The sequence below is a fragment of the Dicentrarchus labrax genome, unplaced genomic scaffold, assembly GCF_905237075.1.
Source record: "Dicentrarchus labrax unplaced genomic scaffold, dlabrax2021, whole genome shotgun sequence".
NCBI lineage: Eukaryota > Metazoa > Chordata > Actinopteri > Moronidae > Dicentrarchus > Dicentrarchus labrax.
In genome coordinates, this window is record NW_026136711.1 from 19054284 (window position 1) to 19076354 (window position 22071).

Consider the following 22071-nt stretch of genomic DNA (forward strand, 5'->3'; position numbering starts at 1 on the left):
AGATTTTGTGGAATCTCCTCCAGCTGTGTCCTCACCACACCCTGATCCTGCAAAAAGCACTGCCCATTATTTATGTAAACTGTTCCCTACATGTCGTCTGTGAATAAACCCATTAACTAAGAAATCAAGATGGAGTTAAAGGTTGGTATTCAGGTTGGTAGTCTCCAAAGGACGTGGAGGCACTACCAGCACACAGAGAGGGTGCCAAGAAATCCTTTAAATCTGAAACAAACCTTTTGTCTTGTATGACTGGCTGTGCTTTTTTCTTTACTCACAGGGGCACTGATATGTTTACAATCACACATCATTTGTATTACATGTATTTCATTAAAATATTGCATTATGTTGCATGTTTAGGACTTTTGACAATTTTGAGCCATTTTGTAACAACAGCCACACAGTGTCTCTAATAACATGTGAAAGTAATCTGTCCGTGTTACGAAGAACTTGTTTGGACAGGCATCAGAGCTGGAAATAGCAGCTGAAAACAGAAACAAACCTGTGGCTTTGATGCTGTCAGATGTGATCCAACTTGACCATTCAGTCTTCAGAACTACATTTTCTTTTCCTTTTCCATAATAACTAAACAATAACTAAATTTCTCCACCATTAAGTCATTGACATTTCAACGTTAACACATTATTTTTGTATGTTATTGACATAAAAATGACTCATTTATACAGACTTGTAGTTTTAATTTCAGCACAAAGTAAAGAATATATTCTTGCAGATCCAATTATTACAGTCTATAACAGTGTTGTAGCCTACTTTGCATTCTTTGTATACATGCAAACAACTTATGTAACAACATTTACACTGATTTATCATTAACTGACAACATGTTTTGTAAGTTTTTCTTTGTGGGTGATTTATAGAAATCTGCTGTTTAAAGATTTAACAGCTGGATTTGACCTGATTCAGACTCTACTGAAGTGATTACAGCTGCAGGTTTCCTTTGCTGTGTGGCTGTATGTAGCAGACTGTTATCCTATAGTTGTAAGTAAGTGTTGGCTAACCCTGCAGGGCACGGTCCAGCACGCGCTCATCCTGTACAGGAAAGGGCATGGTGACACGCAGCTGTCTGTTCCCCTCCATGGTGCGCTGGATGGTTTCATAGGCATTAGAGTTTCCAGACCAACAGCGACGAGCCACCTGTGGTACACAGAAACAGATTAGAGCCGGCCAGCAATCATCTACAATTTGAGTGGGACTGGAACCCTCACCCCATTGGAGACGTCCCAGTTGAGCATCAGACTGGCGCGCTTTGCTGCCTCCTCTGAGCCGTCCAATAGCAAACCAAATCCTCCATTCATTACCTCACCCCTGTAGGTGACACCAGAGATAAAGTAATAAACACATTGACTTGGTGACAGATTAATATTTATTAAGTGAATTGCTTTACAGGTCCAGTGTGTAACATTTAGGAAATGGAATGTAATATTCATAGATATGATGATATATGCTTGGGTGAAGCGAGGGCTTTGCAATCAGCAACCACACCCCTAGATGCAATCCTACACACTGGACCTTTAATGATTCACAATAACCATTCATACAGATTAGTATTTACTGCATGACCAGCCAGCCTTACCAGCCAACACCACCACCGTTGTGCAGGGCTACCCATGTGGCACCCCTGAATGCATCACCAACAAAGTTCTGGACCGCCATGTCTGTAAGGGGGAGACACTGTGAGCTGTCACTTCACTTTTTAAAGTTATTCCTGCAGTTTTACTGGTTTACATTAACTGAAGAGAGACAGTAAAGGTTGGAAAAAGGAAAAGGAGTCTGTATAAAACTAAGAGTATGAGTTTGTGGGAAAAGCCACAGAGCCACCCACACAACTACTGTATTTTTATGTCAGTCTTTTTTAGGTGTTTTTACCTTCTAGGCAGTCGTAGTCATCATTATATCAGTATGGTATAAAACATATCTGTAGAGACTGTAGTTACATTTTTGTAAAATAGACAAATTGTTAAATTAAACTGAAGATGTATCGAACATACCTGCACAGAAGGCAGATCCATCGTACACATTAGAGGTTTCTCTGAAGGGGCTGTCTGTGCCACTGACATCGTGATGGTCTCTGCTAATAACCACAGGAGCCTGAGCAACAGAAATAACATACATCACTGTTGAGACTCCAGTGAAACCTTTATATCATTCAGACCACAGGAAGCATGTAATAATCTTCTTAAAGGACAATTTATCCTCTTACTGAAACTCTTCCATCAGCGATAGCCTGGTTGATAGCCAAAGCGATGCAGACTCTTCCTTTCTGGTCGGAGTAGAGGATTCTGGCTTGGGAACCCACAACCTAAAGAATGAGAATACACAGAGGAAATCAGCTCATTGCAGCTACGTGTCTCTTCATCAGATTTGGATTGAGAGAGCCAATGCAGGCGTTCATTTCTCAGAAAGTTACTGGCCATTTTGTGCTTTCCAGCCTCTCTGATCCAGCGGATGTTGTCATTGTACTGTTGACGGATTTGATTATTCACGCTGGCACTAATTTCCTCCAGGACAGTAGCAGCAATATTGTCCGTTATGGAAAGATCTTGGGGGTCGCCAGATGTGCACACCCAGCGAAATGGGCCAAATCCCAAAGAGAAAATGTCCCTGAAGGAGAGAAATCACTGTTGTCAAAAAGAAAACATCTGACAACAGTTTTTTTGCTCTGTTTTCTAGACTTTTACTAGAATTTTCTATCAGAGGATCAATGTTAGTTTGAATAAATAAGGAAATGCCTTACCCCATAATGTGCTGAACGTACGATGGGTACCGGAACTCTGTTGCTCCTCCACCAACCTTTTCTACTTCTGCTCCTATAAAAACAAGAAGCACAACCCTCTTTATTGGTCTGACATTGACTGAATGATAATGGTGATATGAATGTTATATTACTGACCAGCTCTCTGGGCTTCCAGGAGAAATGCGTTGCCATAGTCCCAGAAGAACATACCAGCATCGGACAGCTTGTTAATGGCCTTAATTTGTCTTCGAAGGCTGTGATTGTATGTAAAACACGTGTTATTTTATTTTAATAGACCCATATATTGCAGGAAACACACCATAGCACAGTCCATCTGTGTGATTCATTTTACCTTTCTTGGACCATGGTTCGGAAACGATTAGGATCAGTCGTCATGAGCTGATTTGCTTGGTGGAAGCTCAGCCGGACTGGGTAGTAGCCTCCGTTATATGGGTTATGAAGGGATGTTTGGTCTGAACCCAAATCCACCAGGAGCTCCCCTGTCCTCTCGTACTCCAGCAGCAGCCTCTCCCTTGTTGGAAAGTTATTAAAGTAGGAGAAGATGTCAATAGCATGTAACAACAGGTGGGTCTTTTACTGCAGACCTGGGTCGTTGTGTCTGGGTAACAGAAAGTTTTCACCTCTCACTCACCACAAGTCTACAATGTTTCCATGGAAACCCAGACTGAGGGGAGTCTTGGAGCTCTTGGCCTCTCTGAAAGACACAAAATAATAAGAGTTACTGTGTTTTACAGCAGACAAGTTCTGTAATGGGATACATTTAGTCTTTTAAATATTTAAATATTTTTATAGTGTGGCATTTCTATTTTTACTTAAGTAAAGGATGTGAATACGTTCTCCATAGAGCATTTTTTCTTTATCTAACGGGGCTACTGATTAATATTGTAATTATTGCAGGTCTGGACTGACAATATGATGTCACACACACACACACACACACACACACACACACACACACACACACACACACACACACACACACACTAAAGGTTTGTCATATCAAAACCATTATGACCATCAATAATGGGTTTAGTCATAACTTTCTTTTCTCTTTGTTACCTGATGCGTTTAATGCACTGGTCCATGCTGCTGGTGACCTCCATTAGCCAGCCCTGCTCATGTCTCTTTCTAAGAGGAGCCTCATCCACCTACATAGAAAACAAATTCCCACAATGACATACTGTACTTCCTTCATTCTTGCTCAATCAGCAGTGAGGACTAACAGGAAATAACAGGATACCAGCTGACCTCAGCAATCACACCAATGCAGCCGGCAATGACGGCAGCTTTAGCCTGAGCTCCACTCATGCCCCCCAGTCCAGAGGTCACTAAGACACGGCCCCTTAAGTCATCAGAGCCAAGATACCTCCGGCCGGCATTTAGCACAGTCAGCTGCACAGAAAAACATAAAGAAACAACATACAGGTGATGTGTACCCTAAAGGAGTGATTCTGACCTCTTTGACATGTGACTTGTTAATATAAAGAAATGTCTTAACAAGTTGTGGCTGTTTATGAGGGAGTTCAGCTCCAGTTTTCCCTCCTCAGATTGTTTAATTTAGATATTTTTTAGAGGTCTAAAGAGGTGAAACTATCCAGTATTTCACTATAAAAAACGCATTACGCAAAAACTAAAGAAAAATCTACAAAATAAGTATAGTTCTACCATTTTATTATTTTTTTCTTTTTTCCGACACAATACTTATCTACTGTCACTAATCTTATGGTCTCTTAGCCCCACAAAGAGACCATAAGATCAGTGACAGTAGATGATTATTGTCCTGGCCCTCAGGTAGGGAAGCACTGTTTAAAGTAATCCACATTTTGTGTGTTATGTGAACATCCTTTTTTTTAAATTCACAAACCATAGTGCCATGAACAATCCCTTGAGGTCCAATGTAGCAGTAGCTCCCTGCTGTCATTTGACCGTACCTAAAAACAGAACACAGATTACATCAACACACTTGCAACCACACAGGAGGGTTAATAAAGCATAATTTTCAATCTTCCTGATAAAAACCTTAAAAACTTACATTGACACACCAAGGGCAAACATCTTTTCATACTGATTTTTTGAGGAGTAATTTGGAATAACCTAAGTTAAAAAAAAAAGTGAGTGTATCAGTTCAGAGGGATACGTGTGGGCTGAGAGAATCTACTTATTAAATCAGATGTGTGTTGGGCAGTTACCATGCCGTTGGTGATGATGGCGCGAGGCGAGGAAGGCAGGCTGGGGAAGAGGCCCATGGGATGACCACTGTACATGACCAGAGTTTGTTCCTCTGTCATCTCACTCAAGTAATGCATCACCAGGTGAAACTGCACCCAGACACACACAAATCTTTATTTTTATTAATCAATTCAGACTCCACACTTACACTTACACACACAAGCTCACTCAGGGCTTACCTGGGCCCAGTTACTAAACACCTGTCCATTCCCCCCGTAGGTGACGAGCTCTTGGGGGAACTAGAGGGCAAAGACAAATTAAGTTGTCATCGAGATAAATAAATCAAACAGTGTTCCTAAATTAATACAAGCTATGTTTTGAGGCTCACCTGAGCAACTGCTGGGTCCAGGTTGTTCATGATCATTAGCATTATGGAGGCTGCTTGACGTGTGCGGCACGGGTACTGATCTATGGGGTAAGCTCTGAGAAAACAAAGGAAAAGTCACATCACTGTTGTTGTGGAACAAACAAAAACAGGAGAATATCATATCAATATCAAGAGTTACAACCTTGTGTAAATGCAAAAGCCTTGGTGTGCGTGTTGTGCAGCAGAGATGATCATTAAAGCCCTACTGACAGATCTATCAGCTGGTCAATAAAGAGATATTGCATCAAGACAGGCATCTCAGCATCTGTCTTCCAGCTTTGTTCTATCTATGTTTTTATTTGTTGTTATTATTTATAAAGATTTCATTTTCAGTTAACAAAATTACAAAAATGATCTTTCCTTTAAATGTTACTGTTATATTTTGCACTACACACTACACACTACAGTATTCTGCCTCAGCATACATGTTTGTCTTGACCTAATGACCAAATTTGAAGCATTTTCAAAATATTCTCTTAATTGTGTGTGCAAAAGCCTATACATATTTATCATATATCTTACTCTCAAATATTAATATGGATATTGGTCTAAAAAGTCCCATATCAGTTGGTCAGGTTGCCTCACCTCATGTGTAATGTGGGGCAGAAGCGGTACATGTAGATGTGCCCGTACTGCCACAGCTCTTGAGCAAATTCAGGTGCAAGTGTTGCGTGGTGGGAAGGGGGGAAATAACGCAATGCATTTCTTAGCGCCAACTAGAGGGAAGAGGCATATTAACAGTAGGTTAGTGAACACAGACTGTACAGTACAAATAAATGTTTGAATAAGACAGATAGGTGATACACATTCAGGCTTCTCCTAATATAACAGGTGAAGCACTCTTTGTCTCGTTTTAATTATTGACTAAAGCCTTTGCTCTGAGTTTGGGTAATCAGTTGAGGACCTTCGGGAATAATCCATTTTTTTAAGGCAGAGCACGAGCCAAAAAAGGTGATGCAATAAGTCAGAGTACAACATACTGGTTGTTCTTCAACTGACACATTTATAATTTATAATAAAGTGAGCTGTAACCTCCTTTAGATCACTCTCACATTGCTCCATGATAACATTTAAAGGTAGCCTGCTTTCCCTTCCATTAGATTTACGTCACAGAAAGTATTTTGACTTGTTATAGTGGAAAAGCAAAGCTGCACCTAATGACATATAATGACACATTAATTGCTCTGTTCCATGTAAGTATACAAGTAAGCTGTGCACAAAATGTAATGCAGCCATTATCTGTGTTTAAAAAAAAAATACTACACTTGCGCTGCACTCAAAAGAATCATAAAATGTACCTGGATTACTGATTTACAAATTATTGAGTGACAAAGGTGACGCAAAACTTTAATGCACATAAATTGTTAGTGTGTTTACTCACCCGTTTTTCCTCTGCTGTGAGGTTGGGGGTTCGTATAGGTGCGTGTGGCACATCGGGGTCTCTTCCCCGGTTAGAGGGCAAAGGGTCCAGAGGTAAACCACTGCATATCTCCTTTAAAGAAGACATCATGCTGAGTATTTTCTGTCACGCACTTGAGCAGAGACCTGGAGACCGAGACCACGCTGGAGACTGAAGGCAGCCCTCACACTTACTGCAAATAGTTCTGTATGGAGAGAAAGACTGAGCTTGTGAAGACTTGAGGGGGGTCACTCTTCACATTACTGTCTCATTGGCTTTTTGGTTGTCTTTGCCCTTTGCAGTCCACCAATGGGACGGTGCAGATAGAAAAGAGTGTTTGGTAATTATTGATCCCTGAGGGAGTTTGAAGTGGCACATGCTTCCCTGGGCAAACACTGCCACAGACCTCTGACCCCTGATGCTTAAACATGTAACTCAGTTAAACAAAAGCGAGTACCTGGAACCTTTGGACAGGTCAATCATGTTGTTTCCCTTTTTTTAGTTTTACTGGCAATTATAATACAGAGCATTATTGCCACCACCACCTGCAGATCCATCCATCTTCAACCAATCAAGACACATGTAAAGATATAGATTTATAAACTCCTACTGTAATTAAAAAGACAATGTGACATGAGTTATAGAAAACTGTATAATAGCTAGCCTACTCATTGTAAAGGCTGAATCATATTGAGCTACTGACAACTGATTTAGAATCAGACAGTTTTATATGGCATCCTGTCAGAGGTCCAGTGACAAGGATTGTTTTTTTTGTTTTTGTTTACCCAGTTTACTTGCTGTGATTATATTATATCTTTATGAAATACCTACATTCACAGAGCAAACATCTGACACATATGGAGTCCATGATGTGAGAAGCCTCCAAATTATTATGTCTTGTAGGTTTCCAGTGATATTTGCTGATTCAAGTCACTGGCAAAAAATGTATTTGCAGATGTTACCACTGTCCATAGAATTTGTATCCTGCTTAAATTAATTGAAAGAACATAAAATGTAAAGTGATATTCAAGCATAGTTTCTGAGCTGCTCATGAGCTCACAGATTTGCTCTTTTTGACAGTGTATACTTGCAATGCGGTGAGTTTAAGGTCATTATTGTAAAGGAAATATAAGGGATAAACAACAAGAATACCTCTCAAGAACCAAAGAGATACAACGCATTTAATTATGAAACTTTCAACAATATTCACGTCAAGTCACTTCAATCAGGCCCGTGGTGCACACAAATGGTTCTTAAGTTCAGCCGAGGTAAAAGTTTTAAGTCTGGTTATAAATTAGCAGAAGAAACACAGGGCAGTGGATTACTGTGGAAACACACTTTTCTTCACACCCATGTGAATTTAACAACTTTATCAGTAACATTAGTAATATAAACTTTGAGTCAAAGTTTAAAATTAATACAAAACATGATTGTAAAACACATAACGTACATGTAAAATGCAATATGCTCCATAAAATAAATGTAAAAATAGCAGACATGAGAGAATGGAAATGAAAAATGTATGAGAAGAAAACATGTTTTTTCCTGTAATCTTACAGCTTCAGACCTTGTTATGGTAAAACACAGCATTTCAAACCATCAAAGTAAATAATTTTAAAAAAGTACACTACACACCACAGTGTGTATACTAAGCTTGGTCCTCTAAGCTCTTGAATGGATCAAAGATTTTATAATTTTGTTTTACATGAACCCAAGGCCAGGACTGAACAGCTTGAATTTAAACACAGTATACAGTCAACTTTCATTGATCACATTATATTAGTTTTACAAAAGTCCATCTTATTCAACATACAATGTTTAAAGTCCAACTGACATTTAAAGGTCATCTGTTTAGTCTGCTAAAGCATACGTTTACTCTATAAACCACATTCCTGTGTTCCCGTCTGAGGACAAATCAGAAACCAAAAGAGAGAAATTCATATATTGGTTTCATGATGGTACAGTCTACATGTGCATTAATCCATCAGAATACCTATAGTGCTCCGTTTAGGTGGATGGAGAACTTGTTTCCGTACACAGCCAATGAAAAATGACATAATTCTAAAACATATAGTTGCATAAAGCATTAGCCACATAATTTATTAGCTTCTTGTCTTCTCTTCTTATGTAACTTACTGTACGAACACACATATTGTCCTGTACCTCAGCTTGCTGATCTAGCAACCAAATATTCACTGGGAAAAAGTGCACTGCTAATGTCAGTTTGTAAGCAAGAATGCTAATTAGCTGTAGCACATTAGATGCTGGCGTGTTGCTTACTTTTCAATATCACTAACGCTAACACACTATGTGCAAATGACTTGTAAGCTACAGTGCAAGTCAGTTCACTTTGTCACCGGTTCCCCTGCTGGTCACTCAGCCTGCTAGCTGCTCTCAATAAAACAAATACAGACACACCCCTCCAGGCGCTTAGACGTGTATGACTTCTCCCCAAAAAACTTTTTTTTCTTCCTTTCAGCAATATAAAAATATTAACAGTAAAATTTAAAAACATCGTGACATCATTTTTGGCCACCGAAGAGATGATTAAATGCGTTTCAATTGGACTTTAAAGCCTTGTGGTTCACGCTGTCGCCAAGGCTCATCATTAGCTTTCCACTGAACCCTCTGTGTTGGGTTGTGTGGTATTAGAGTCTTGCTCAGTGGCAGATGTTGAGTTGGCACCTGATGTCTCTGCAGATGCTGACTCTTGTGAGGTCTGGTCTGTTTCTGAGGATTGTTCTTGTGGCACCTTCTCGTCTTCTTGAGGATAGAGCTCTGGGTAACGCTGCATACACTCCTGCATGGCCCTGAACTGCTCCAGGCACTCAGAGCCCTTTACCTCCTCCTTACTATAGTGGAAACAGGAGAAGGCGTCCTTAAATTCAGTCCCACAGGGACCACTGGCCATCCCACCCAGGCAGGGGCAGTTCCAGTTGATCTCCCCACTGGGAAGAATCAGACCTAGGATGAGAGAGAGAAGGTTGAAGTCAATACGCAGCTATTACTTATATTTTCACCCAACGACAGGTTCTTCTTGTTAGTTTTACTGCTCCTCACCTCGCTCCTCATAGGGGTCATTGGGATCTTCTTCTACGAGCTCAGCACTGCTGGGTGCTTCATGATCCTCTTTGGTGACAAAGATGATTCGGTCTTTACCTGTTGTGTAAAATGTGGAAGAAAATATGTTTATTTTTCAAAGAAAAAGACTTTCTACATTATCATAGTTAATATTCTGTATTAAACAAAAAGGGATCCTTGTCAAATATGTTTATGATGAAAAACAAGTTACAGCAAATATATTGTTATATGCTGTTTTAAGTTCAAATAACAATATTGATCTGTGTGGGAGATTTCATTAGAACTGTGATCAGCTCGTACAACTTACAGCCCCTGCTATTATACCTGTGTAAAGGATATGTAGATATAAATCTGGCAAAACAAGGTGTCCAATCCTAGAGCACATCTGAGTGCATGCTCAGGCACACACCTCAATGTACTGTGGTGTTTGAGACTCTGCAGGTGTTGGTCTGTATGCTATTAGCTGCTGAATGCATCAGTCAATTAAATCTATTAATGATCAGGAAGAAATGTGTGTGTCCAGTGACTTTGAATGAAAAACATTTTAAGGTGAGTCACAGTAAGAAATGCAACATGACATATTGCACTATTGTTGCTGGTCAAGGTTAAACACTGTGATGGTTACAGTTATTTAGTCCTGTTTAATGATGATGTAGCGGGTACAGAGTTTAGCCACCCTCAGCAAGAGGCTTGTTAAAACACTTTTAGAAACTGGGTACAACATTGATGTTTTCATTCAGACTAAAATAGGAGTGTTAAAATAAGTGTTAGCTTCCAGATGAGTTAGCCGGCTAGCAGAGCATGGTTACCTTCCTGTCTGACCGAGCTCATTTCTTCTCGCTGGAACAGATTCAGTTCCTCTTCTTTCTTGGTTTACTGCAACAGCTCCGAGGATAACAACTCTTACTGACAAACAACAAAACACATCAAAGTGTCCGACGCTTTAGTCCAGCATCAGCTAGCTTGTTTCACAACTATCCTTGCTCTGTCTCTCTTCTTCTTCTCTTGTTCTGTTTCCGGTGGCGCAGGCGCTCTGGGGCGCTTTGCTGCCCCCAACAGTTCAAAGTGCTGCAAGCACAGAGGTCCAAACTCTCAACACAAGTAATTTAATACAAGTTTTATAAGGTTTTTGTTTTTGTTTTTGAACGAGAAAAAAATGGTACGTATGTTTTCGGAACTTTCGGATTATATTTTATTTCTCTCTATTTCACTGTTACAATAAATACAAAATAAAATATTTAAATATATTACCTTCCTGACAAGATACTGTATGTCAGCCACAAGAGGAAGAGAAAGATGATCTTCAGAGGGAAATACAAACAATCCACATTTCTCCTCCTTTCTGTGAGGTGCAGTCTATTTATTCCTTATGTGTACTACACGCTTGTAAAGTGTTCTGTGACACTTTAATTTAACGTTCAACTTACTTACATATTAACAAAATCTATCTTTATAAATGTTGTAAATATTTGTATTGACATACAATCGCATTGTAAAAGTTGGATACACTCGTTCATCTTATTCAGTCAAATGGCTCTTTGATGTTCACTCATATAAAATGTTCTACAAAAAAAAAAAATCTTTGGTACTGTAGATCACAATAGATGGAATCACAATCTTTATATGAAGGGGATATTTAATTATTACCAAGCCCTAACAGTAACTACACTACATACACTACTGCAAATGGTCATATGTGTATCATATGTATATATATCAATATATCAAACTGTTAGCAGTTATAAGCAGCATATAATCACAACAAATGGTTTATCACATACTATATAACTCTGGTTGTAAGCAGATATAAGTGTTGCACCTATAACTCCTCCTGTGAGCTCCTGTAAGTGGGGGCTGGTGTATAAACAGAGAGAATCACTGTATAGCAATAAAATGTCTTCATAGGAGGTCGTCATCGTTGACTATATATTGTACATAAATAAACACCTACAGTTGTCTTTATAGCTGCTTACAAAACATGTATTATATGTTAATATGCGTATATATGATTAAAGTTAAGTTTCACCACTGTCTTATAGCATCATACAAAGGTAAGACATAAATAGTCATTTTAAAAAAAGGAAACGTGACCCTTCACTGGACCCAAAAGGAGACTTCGCTGTGCTGCTGAAATCAATAATTCACTTCAGACAAGTAGAAGACTCAAAAAATAAAGCCTTTTTCCACAAAATGTTTTTTATTGAGAATGTTTTTTTATAAGTTTGTTCTGAAATGCATTTTTTTTTTGTACATATTCAAAAGACTTATCTTACACTTAAGACAAATTCAAAGTTATTCAATGCATGGCCTATGTACAGAAAATCATAATTTGTCAGTTGTGGAATAGTGATTAAGTACGCTTAGAGCAGACAATTAAAAGAACAAAACAAAAACAAAATCGTAAGAATTGGTAACAAAAACGAATGTGACGTCGTTAATACTGCAGCTCCCTGGGAATGCCATACAGTAAAACAGCAAGGACCCTTTCTTTTTTTTGAATGGTTCATCAGATGACTGTTCACAAAAATAAATTGAACAATTTCTTTTGACAGGCGGACCCCAATGTGAGCTCCACATCCTCTTACAAGATCCTGTTCAAATAACAGCTATAACACAGGATCACAAATCAGGAATATGACAGTACTTGATTCAGCGTTTGACAGTTCAGCTTCTGGTCCACACCTTCACATAATTGGCAGGTTGTCAGAAAAATAAAATAAAGCTGAAAATAAAAGTATTAATAAGGTAACACCAAGCAAAACATCGAGTGCTTTTATGCACACAGCAGGCAGTTGACCTCCGTCATCCGTGTCGAGTATGCCTGCATACTGAAGCGTTCTACTGTCAGTCTGAAAAAAGGACCACACTCCCGCAGGACTTCATCCGATACACAATGGAAGCCTTTAAATGAATCTTGGGGTGCTATAATCTTCGAGTCAGAAGATTGAAAATCTGATGAAGTACAACTGACATGTCGGTGTTTGTGTTACTTTGGAAGATTCGTGGAGGGAGCAACAAGCTGTGTAGCCCCACCACCTTGCAATATCCCCAGATTTCTGAAGGTTCCTCAGAAACATCCTGAAACTCGACAGCTGACGACGCAGGGGCTTCACATAGATATAAAATAAATGCAAAGTTGGTGATCCTAATAAAAGTTGATTGAAGGTGGGAGGATATTGGATTTTCTAGAAGAGCAAGGCCCCCATGCTGCCTACTTCGCTTTGTTCTTTTACAAAGATCTCAAAGTACTGATAGATGATGGTGACAGCTAGCAGGATACCAGTGCCAGAGCCAATGGCTCCGAGGAAGTCAGCCATTACTGATAGACCACCGATACACAGTCCACCAAAGGCAGCAGCAGTAGGAATGTACCTAGAAAACGAAACAGGGAGATTCAGATGAATATTAACACAAAGTATTTCAGATTACAGCCTTTCAGAAGACATGCATAGTAGCAAGGATGGTAGGTATTCAAATATATTCAATGTGATTGTGGAGTAGTGATTAATGGAATACTCTCATCGTTTTTATTGCCAAGAGTTAGATGAGAACATCAACACCAAATGTTGAACTATTCCTTTAAATAGTGCATACTAAAATGAGCAAGTTGCAACTGAAGAAACCAATAAGAAAGGTATTCGCATTCTTGAACCGCTGCCCTACTTTTAATTAGTTTAGCTCAATAATTGACATTTTTGCACTTTGTACTTTCAACAAGGTATTAAACTTTTCTCTGTTTGGGTGAAATAGCGTTTCCAAGGACTCAAAATTTTATTACTAAGAAAAAAAGCACACAGGAGAGGTGACTCATGCAGAAACTAAGGGATTCAATCTGTCTCCAGCAATAAAATACACACATAGGGGCTGGAGCATGTTGACCTTGAGATCAGTATGTGAATAATCTCAACTGATGAGCTGTGATGTGCAGTTGAAAGCTTTGAAAAAGGTAGTAAATGGACCTTAATTTGAGATTTTCTTTATTGTCACATGTATATACTGTAGCCAGTTAGAAACTAACAGTGTCTATACATCACATCTCATCTGACACAAAGAGTTTGATGTTGATTTGTATTTTTTTTTTAGGCAGAAATGAATTACTTTAGTTTAAAGTCCTCTTCCTATTCTTTGTTCACGTACATACAGTATTTGACCAATAGACCAACCAAGTCATTTGGACTTGTCATAGTAGTAAACAGAAACATTAAGTGTCCCAGTATGCCATGAGAGTGAGTCAGCATGTACAATACCAGGATCATGAAACTGAAGCAGCTAAACGGAATTCAACCATAATTTCTATACTGTATTATAACTTGTGCTATCAGATCTGCCCTCTACTGGTGATCCATTTCCTGATAGACAATCAGAATCTGTTTTATACATGTGGAAATACAAGGAAGGTAACGTGACATATGATGACAATATGTAGCTTTGATTCTACCACATTAAGAACATTAAATTATGTAAATCCACGATCAAAGCTTAAAACCCAACTAACTGATGACTTGTTCAACGTATGGTTTGCGCAGATGATGAGGTATGTAAATGAAAAGCAACAAAGATCTACAAGAAAGTATATGACATGGTTTTTGATTTTACCTGTTCAGCTCATGGACCATTGAGGTTTCTCTGTGTCCCCTCATCACCATCTGCTGCTCCTTCAGCTGTTTTGCCACCTGGAAGAAGAACAGTGTTAAAACACAGTCTGTTTGAAATAAACCCATAACACCACTTGCCTGAAAGTGGTTACAACTTACATCTTTCGCAGAGGAGCCTGACACTTCAATCCAGGTCTTGGAGAAGAAGGCACACGATCCAAGCATGAAGACAATGTAGATGACTGCGTGGACTGGGTCATCCAGAACAGAACCAAATGACTCTGGGGGAGAGAGGTAGTAACAGAGTCCACCAACAGGGTAGGCACGGGCTGGACCACCTGATGAAGTGTCCTACAAACAAAACAATGAGAAAACAAAACAAGCTTTAATATTCTAGCACAGAGGGTTAACAAAAACAAGAAAAAGAACTACTAAAGTACATCTGGGAGCACTATTTCCAATAGCTCTCATTCTTAGAATAAAGGTTAACAAACTGAAGGGAAATGTGTGATTAAATGTATACTTACAGACCAAGTACCGAGCAGATTAACCAGGAAATTGCCACTGAAGCGCGTGGAAAGCATCTGGGAGATAACATACAAGTTGGAGACCAGGGCAGACTGCAGGATGATGGGGATGTTGGAGGTGTAGAAGAGCTTGATAGGGTAGGTGTTGTACTGGCCACGGTAGCGGGCCGACTTGATGGGCAGATCGACCCTGAATCCCTGTGGGAAGATATGAAAAGTGTGGGATCAGTGTGAGCAGTTATACTGTTTATACTTCATAACTTAATCATCTCGTGCAAATCCTATTTTAAACTTCAAGACAAATTGCATGTTAGTAAAGGCCAGCGACTAACCTGAAAGTATATCACTACAGCGAAGACAAATACTGTGGCGATGAGGTTCATGAGGTTGGGCAGGTTCTGTCTGTAGAAGGCCTCTCTCAACGCACGTACTTTGTCTGTCCGAGTGGCCAGCAGATGGAAAAGCGCAATGATTGCTCCCTCAAACTCTGTACCTAGAAACACAAAAAGTCACAAGAATTAGGATTATTTCTGGGCAGTGCAGAGGAACAAAAGGATGGACTACATTTATAAATCAAAATCACACATTCAACGACCACAGTTTGGTTTCTTACCTCTTCCAGTGTTCACAGTCGTGGGGCTGAAAGCCTTCCAGACGATCGTCTCACAGATGTTGGTAGCAATGAACAGTGAGATCCCTGAACCAAGACCATAGCCCTTTTGGAGAAGCTCATCCAGCAGCAGCACAATCATTCCAGCTACAAACAGCTGTAGAAGAAAAGAGCAGATACAGTCAGCCGAAAACAGAGGCAGTTTCACGTTGTTATAAATTCACATTTCTTTAGAGAGTTTAGTTTAAGGTAAACCATTTGTTTTCATAATTGAACTTAATAAAAGTGTGAGCTTTAGAGAGCAGCACTTCCAGTTGTACTGGAGCATATTTTACTTCATGATTAAACCCAATTAATCTACACAAACCTGTTAAATCTAGTTATAACCACTAAATAATAACTATTTTAATTGTATAACTCGAGATAATGGAAGGTTTTTCCGAGATACTCTGACATGACCTTTACGTAACTATTACACTTCTGTAAGACATCTGTGCACAACAGTGGCGTCAGTTTCAGGCTCTTGAATTCAAGGAGAATTTCATACTCATGAGGTTTAAATGTCAACAGCACTGTAAGGGATTTGTCTAAAGCAACAATATTTGGGGAACTTTGGGGGAGAAAAGAAGCTTTTACTGATCCAAGCTAACTAAGGGCTTGACTTAAAGAACATAGAGGAAAAGAAAAATGTAGCCATGATCCACATCTGCTAGTTTGTTCTATATCATTATGTGTTTTTTTCACATCATAAAATTTTAAATTGTAGATGCACACTGAATACCTGATGATAGGACGTATATATTTAGTCAAATCACACACACACACACACACACACACACACACACACACAACAAATCCTGTTCTCACCTGAATTATGATAAGCAGACAGATTCCTGCACCCATCTCTGAGGGATCCCCATACATGCCGGTCATTACATATACGATGGCCTGGCCGATGGTGATAATCATTCCAAACACTGAAAAACATTAACAGGGGTTAGACAATCTATGGGCATAATTATAAATTCTAACTGTATGCTCACAAATCACTACATGGTGAGATTTTACATACATTTCTGAGCTCCGTTGAAGAGGGCTCTGTCCTTCGGTGTGTCTCCAACTTCAATGATCTTAGCTCCAGCAAGCAGCTGCATTATCAGACCGGAGGTGACAATAGGCGAGATACCCAGCTCCATCAGGGTACCTGGAGGGAGAAATTCAGGTTAGGGTATACCAGCAGTGGGGCAGACATGCATTTAATCTTTTACTCAATTATTAGCTTGACAAATACCTCTGTTTGAGGCCAGAATTACTCTCATCCAGTAGAATGGATCTGCAGAGTCCGAGGACATGATGCCAAAGAGGGGGATCTGGAGGGAAAAAAGTTTATTTCAGATATGCATTAGTCTAATTTCTCCTATGATTTTATATGTGTTGACAATACTGCCTACCCTACAAGTCCTACTACTCCAAACAAAATGTAAGGAAATCATTGGTGTATATTAAAACTACTCAGTGCAACTCTGTTTACAAATCCACCAGTATTTCAGATTGGACAGCTTAACAGGACACACATATTCCTAAACAGGCAACATGCTAATACTGAATATGGTTAAGCACCCCATCATTTTTGATTAATCATCAGATCATTCAAATGTATTTATATTTATTTAAGAGGCTCCTTTAAAATCTAAATTTAAAAGCACTGTTCTCCTATTGCAGCTAATCAAATAGGAAGAGTTGCTCCATTTTCACTCTTTCAAATCATCCTAAATTAATCTCTTTGAGTTGCTGGATAACAGTAGGACATTATATGCAAATTTAAGGCAATTTGGGCTTTGATTTGTTGAGATGGGCAGTTGTCATTTTTCTTGAGATTTGTTCTACAAAATAATTGATGAATTAAAAGATAATGAAAATAACAGTTATCTCTAGTCTCTATTCTATATTTAAAAATCATATGGACTAACTTTCATTTAGAGTAGTTGGTTAACAACCAAGCTGCCTGAAGCAACAGATTATGTGAAAACAGTTGTGACACATACCTGACAACACACCAGGAAGATGAAGAGAGTGATGGCAGTCCATAATACCTTCTCTCTGAACTGGATCTGTTGGACAATTACAAAATAAAAAAGTTTTTTTTATTTTTTATAACAAACAGGTTTTCTAATTGACAGATGCCAAATGTACGAATAAAATGAGCCTAATACACACCTTTCTTTCAGGTTTTTGGATTTCTGGCAGCACTGCACAGAATGGCTTTATCACCTCCAAGAATTTGACTGGAAACAAACAAAACATGAGTATTTAAGTGAGTTAAACTGGGAGGAATAGCTGGTCCCCAGTGGGACGTGGCAGTGAATGGTGGGCGGACTCGACACAGATTTGAATTTACAATAACCAAAAACAAACAGATTTGATTATCAAATAAGACATTTTGTATCACGGTGTTTTACCTATTTGCTTCTACCTTTACATTATCGCTGCCATGTGTTTCTAACTATCCTTGTGCAGATGCTTTAGGAGCAGCAGGCTGAAGATAACACCGGTTGTGTTATGCGTCGTCATCACTAGACTGTCAATGTCTTTGAATGAGTGGCTAACAGGTTAGCTTAGAAGATGTTTCCAGCCAGTAAAATCCACCTGGGCGGCTCCAATGTAGCACTACAAGGCAACAAAATTGAGCTTACACAAACACTGACTTTAAATGTTTAATTTAATCCACTAACGACTTCTCACCATAAAAAGGTTCACGATAGTACAAAAGCAACTACCAGCTAGCTGGCTAGGTAGCAACGTAAGCTAGCCTGCTATCGATGCCAGCGCTAATGCTCTTCGTTAACTAAGTTGTTAAAAACAGATAAAACAGCGTGTTGGGTCTTCGGACACACACTCTACATATACAGTCTCCTGCAACTCGTGTTTCAAAGTCATACTCACTGCCCATGATGTCCCGACTGTACACCTCTATGCTCCTTTACTGTCTAAATCTGACCAGACTCTCAACCTCACTACTTAGCCACCAGAGGAGGAGGAGGAGGAGGATGAGGAGGAGGAGGAGGAGGAGGCACTTTAGAGACACGTCACCACTACGGACACGCACACCAACGATTTAAAGAACCAGCCTCCACAGATAAATATATAAATACTGTTTTACCTGCCTCTAACATTAAGTTACAAATGTGTATTTTGTACATGTAGTCAATTTTATTAGAACAACTCTATAAATGTATCAGTGTCAATTCAATGTGACAGCTCACAATGTATCATCCTTTAGATAGATAGATAGATAGATAGATAGATAGATAGATACTTTATTTAGCCCGAGGGAAATTCAAGCATCCAGTAGCATGCAAGACATACATTAAACATACATTTAAAAAAATAAAATAAAAGTTAACAAAATTAAATTAAATTTAACTTAACACAGTCGCCACAGTAAACAGTGCAAACAGTAAGCAGTGCAGATGGAGTGCAAATGAAGTAGAGATTGTCCATTGTCTATTATCTATTGTCCTCTCTGCCTTGACTAAGACAGGAATTGAATTGTGAAGTAACAAAAAGCTTTTTTACAGTTAACCACGATCAAATTATTAATTTGTCTTATAAAATCACCTTTGTGCAATTTATATATATATATATATATATAACTTTATATATATATATTCTTATTATTCTTATTATCATTATTCTTACTATCACAACTGGTTTTATGTAACTAACGTGTGTCTTTAATCTATAAGTTACCTTTAAATACCTTTTATAGGGTTTTTCACACTGCAGGACTGAAAATGCCATCCTAAGGGAGTGGCACAGAGTTCGGTCTAGACCTGCTCTATTTGAAAAGTGTCCTGAGATAACTTCTGTTATGAATTGGCGCTATACAAATAAAATAAAATTGAAATTGAATTGAATTTAGCCCCAGGCTAAAAGGCTTTTCACACTGCATATTTCCTTAGCCCATGGCTGAGTTGAACCTGGGATAACTTAACCCATATTCACACACACATTATTAACCCAGGACAACCTAAGCCCAGGGCTTTACAGTTCACACTGCACTTGTACTGGCCCTGGGTTAAAGATCTGTCAGGACATGCTAATAATGTTTACATTTAGGTTTACATTCTGTTAGCCTAGTTTCACACTGGCACATGTCAGCCTTGTGTTTAGTTGATTTTCAGGTAATAACCCCTCAAATGTTAGGCTAACACTGCTGTGGAGTAGGGCCAGTAACTCAAGTCCTAGGCTAAAGTCGGGGTTGAAATGTGCCATTGTGAAAGCTAGTGTAAGAATGGTTTTAGTCCTGGGTTACAGTACCTAATTAAATGTAATCAAAAGGTTTACTGTACTACTAAACACGTTTGTGGTACTTGTACTTCACTTGATTAATCCCTTTTATCAAGGTTTGACAACCAACTGGGCAAAGTGGGCCACTCCGGGGCCCTGAAGGCCTCAGGTTGTGTGTGTGAGCTGTAATTTGATTGTTTGGTTATTTGTTTGCGCCACTGAAGCATCATTAAAAACTGTAATGGAAATGTTCATGAGGTAACTCCTGCATCTCCAAGCCTTATCAAGATCTAGTTCTGATACCTTTCTGCAGCTGATACTATGTGTACATGGAGCATACTCAAATACACTTTTATTTTTAAAATTAAAATTATAACAAACCAACGAACATACAGCAAACCTGGAGCAGGGCAGTATCCCAGCGTACAAATACTGTTGTTTCTGTGAAAATAGGCTGGGGGGACGTGCATATGGTGGTTAATCTGGTCCTGCATTTAATCCAACTGTACACTTCTTCTCCATCACATTTGTGATGGAAATAATATACTTTTTACTATTTGATAGCTGTAGTTGTTCAGTACAGTTAACTGTACTTTGCTGACTAATAGTTCGTATTCACTTATGGTCAAAATATGACACATTGTAATAAATGTGTTAACCAACAACATATAAAGCAGTGAACAATAGCTGCATCATTAGAATGCTGCTTATATATTATTGCAATGATAATCATAATCAGTGATACAACATGTGACAATTTAACACTCTCAAGTCATTTAGTATAATGAGTTTGCTACCTTGAATTTGTTTTGCTGATAATTCTTATTTACTTTTACTTGAATGCAGGAACTGTATCAGAATTTGTACACAGTATTCCTACTTTTACCTAAGTGGGAGATCTAACTACTTCTTTCACCTCTGCTAAAACATGGATAAAGTGAAAGAAACTAGTAGCTGCCAAATTATTAAAAAATGTCCAGAGTAACCATCACTTTAAGAAGCAGCAGCAGCAGCAGCAGGCATTTGCTGTTCCACTCGGCTATTCCTCCTTTGCATGGATGTATGCATGATGTCTCCACCAGAGAGCAGCAGTGGCATGAAAATAATTCAGTTCAGGAAATTCAGGCTGGTGAAGAGAGTTTTGAGACAATATCAGTAAGTACCATTGCCTATAGCCTGGTCCCTGCGATAAATCCTTCATTTGTAAACATTATGCTGACTGGTGTCATATAGAGTGACAGGCAACACCGTAAACCTACACCAACAACGAAAGAAGCACCACAGACAGCAGTATGGTGAGTGCAGGGCAGAAAACTGCATTTATATCCAATAGATGTCCCAGTTTCAGTGAGTCCTGTTTTGATCCAAATGAGGAAAACCAAGGTTGTATCATCACTAAGGATGTATGCAGTATTATGAAGGCCACAAACTTATTAACTAAATCTTTCTTTCCTCATTTCTTTCTTTCTTTTTTTTCTTGCTTTCAAGAATGCAGTAAAAGATGACAGACTATCAGTCAACAGGATGTTGTAAAAAGTTAGTGAAGCATTTCTCACATAGTTGAAAGAGGAGGACGGCGCACACAATGTTGCATAGAAAGAGTTCAGTCCTTCAGAGCGCTCTCTGATAACAGAGCGCCCATAGTATTGGGGCACAAGGGAAAAGATAACTCAGAGGCCGCTCCAATAGAGTAAGTTGTTGACTGGGAGGCTTTTTTTATCTGGTTCTTACACTGCAGGACACATGCATGCTGAGATCAATGTACTTTGCATCATCTCTGGTAATTAAATAGATACAAAAAATAAAATAAAATGAAACAATATATACCCTACAGTTATTTATAGATATATATAGGCTACATACAAGTATACACCCAGGAAATAATTCAGGAGTGCATTTCTTGAATTTGCGTCTGGGGAATCTAAACAGCAGTAACAAGATAGTGATAATAATATGCTTTAATCTAAAAAAGTTTGTGCGGTTCTCTGTAAAGATGTGAGCACAACAGTCTCTGATTTCCTGTTGTTTGGAGATCCAGTCCCATTTCGTCTGCTGCATCTACATGTGCTGCCTTGGCTTGAAGTCTTGAAGCAGAGACAAAACTTTAAAGGTCAACAGCCAAAGGCAAGCAAACATATGGATGGTACATACATGACGGGGAACAGAGAAACAGGAGTTTCTGGTTATCCACCAACAAAGA

The 22071-nt window shown here is 38.9% G+C and overlaps 3 protein-coding genes across 3 annotated transcripts; all 3 read right to left on the reverse strand.

Annotated features, from left to right (window-relative positions):
- Positions 1-674: 674 nt before the first annotated feature.
- On the reverse strand, positions 675-7052 carry uroc1 (urocanate hydratase 1). Its single transcript, XM_051413842.1, has 19 exons — positions 6751-7052; positions 5955-6085; positions 5331-5424; positions 5182-5241; positions 4963-5091; positions 4806-4867; positions 4638-4704; positions 4022-4165; positions 3833-3921; positions 3405-3467; positions 3105-3284; positions 2909-3006; positions 2753-2825; positions 2430-2619; positions 2219-2317; positions 2007-2106; positions 1592-1673; positions 1224-1323; positions 675-1152 (listed from the first exon to the last, which is right to left on the reverse strand). Exons 1-19 carry the CDS (start codon positions 6877-6879, stop codon positions 1012-1014), a joined length of 2031 nt encoding a protein of 676 aa, XP_051269802.1. The 5' UTR covers positions 6880-7052; the 3' UTR covers positions 675-1011.
- Positions 7053-7931: 879 nt separating this feature from the next.
- Positions 7932-10862, reverse strand: chchd4b (coiled-coil-helix-coiled-coil-helix domain containing 4b). The gene is made up of 3 exons (XM_051413853.1): positions 10659-10862; positions 9829-9927; positions 7932-9732 (listed from the first exon to the last, which is right to left on the reverse strand). Exons 1-3 carry the CDS (start codon positions 10678-10680, stop codon positions 9377-9379), a joined length of 477 nt encoding a protein of 158 aa, XP_051269813.1. The 5' UTR covers positions 10681-10862; the 3' UTR covers positions 7932-9376.
- A 1165-nt stretch (positions 10863-12027) lies between these two features.
- Positions 12028-18626, reverse strand: LOC127372140 (protein transport protein Sec61 subunit alpha-like 1). Its single transcript, XM_051415570.1, has 12 exons — positions 18525-18626; positions 17799-17866; positions 17627-17692; positions 16873-16951; positions 16654-16785; positions 16449-16558; positions 15585-15738; positions 15304-15464; positions 14972-15169; positions 14604-14795; positions 14446-14522; positions 12028-13221 (listed from the first exon to the last, which is right to left on the reverse strand). The coding sequence occupies exons 1-12, from the start codon at positions 18529-18531 to the stop codon at positions 13035-13037; spliced, it is 1431 nt and encodes a 476-aa protein (XP_051271530.1). The 5' UTR covers positions 18532-18626; the 3' UTR covers positions 12028-13034.
- Between the last annotated feature and the right edge of the window lie 3445 nt (positions 18627-22071).

Excerpts from the sequence above, each read along its gene's own strand:
- uroc1 (XM_051413842.1), bottom strand. The coding sequence starts at position 6,879 with ATGATGTCTTCTTTAAAGGAGATATGCAGTGGTTTACCTCTGGACCCT. Across the intron at positions 6,086-6,750 it reads TCACAGCAGAGGAAAAACGG|TTGGCGCTAAGAAATGCATT; the intron begins GTGAGTAAACAC and ends TCTTCCCTCTAG. Across the intron at positions 5,425-5,954 it reads TGCCCCACATTACACATGAG|AGCTTACCCCATAGATCAGT; the intron begins GTGAGGCAACCT and ends TTGTTTTCTCAG.
- chchd4b (XM_051413853.1), bottom strand. The coding sequence starts at position 10,680 with ATGAGCTCGGTCAGACAGGAAG. Across the intron at positions 9,928-10,658 it reads GAGCTCGGTCAGACAGGAAG|GTAAAGACCGAATCATCTTT; the intron begins GTAACCATGCTC and ends TTTACACAACAG. Across the intron at positions 9,733-9,828 it reads TGACCCCTATGAGGAGCGAG|GTCTGATTCTTCCCAGTGGG; the intron begins GTGAGGAGCAGT and ends CTCTCATCCTAG.
- LOC127372140 (XM_051415570.1), bottom strand. Across the intron at positions 14,796-14,971 it reads ATCTGCTCGGTACTTGGTCT|GACACTTCATCAGGTGGTCC; the intron begins GTAAGTATACAT and ends TTTTGTTTGTAG. Across the intron at positions 14,523-14,603 it reads CAGGCTCCTCTGCGAAAGAT|GTGGCAAAACAGCTGAAGGA; the intron begins GTAAGTTGTAAC and ends TTCTTCTTCCAG.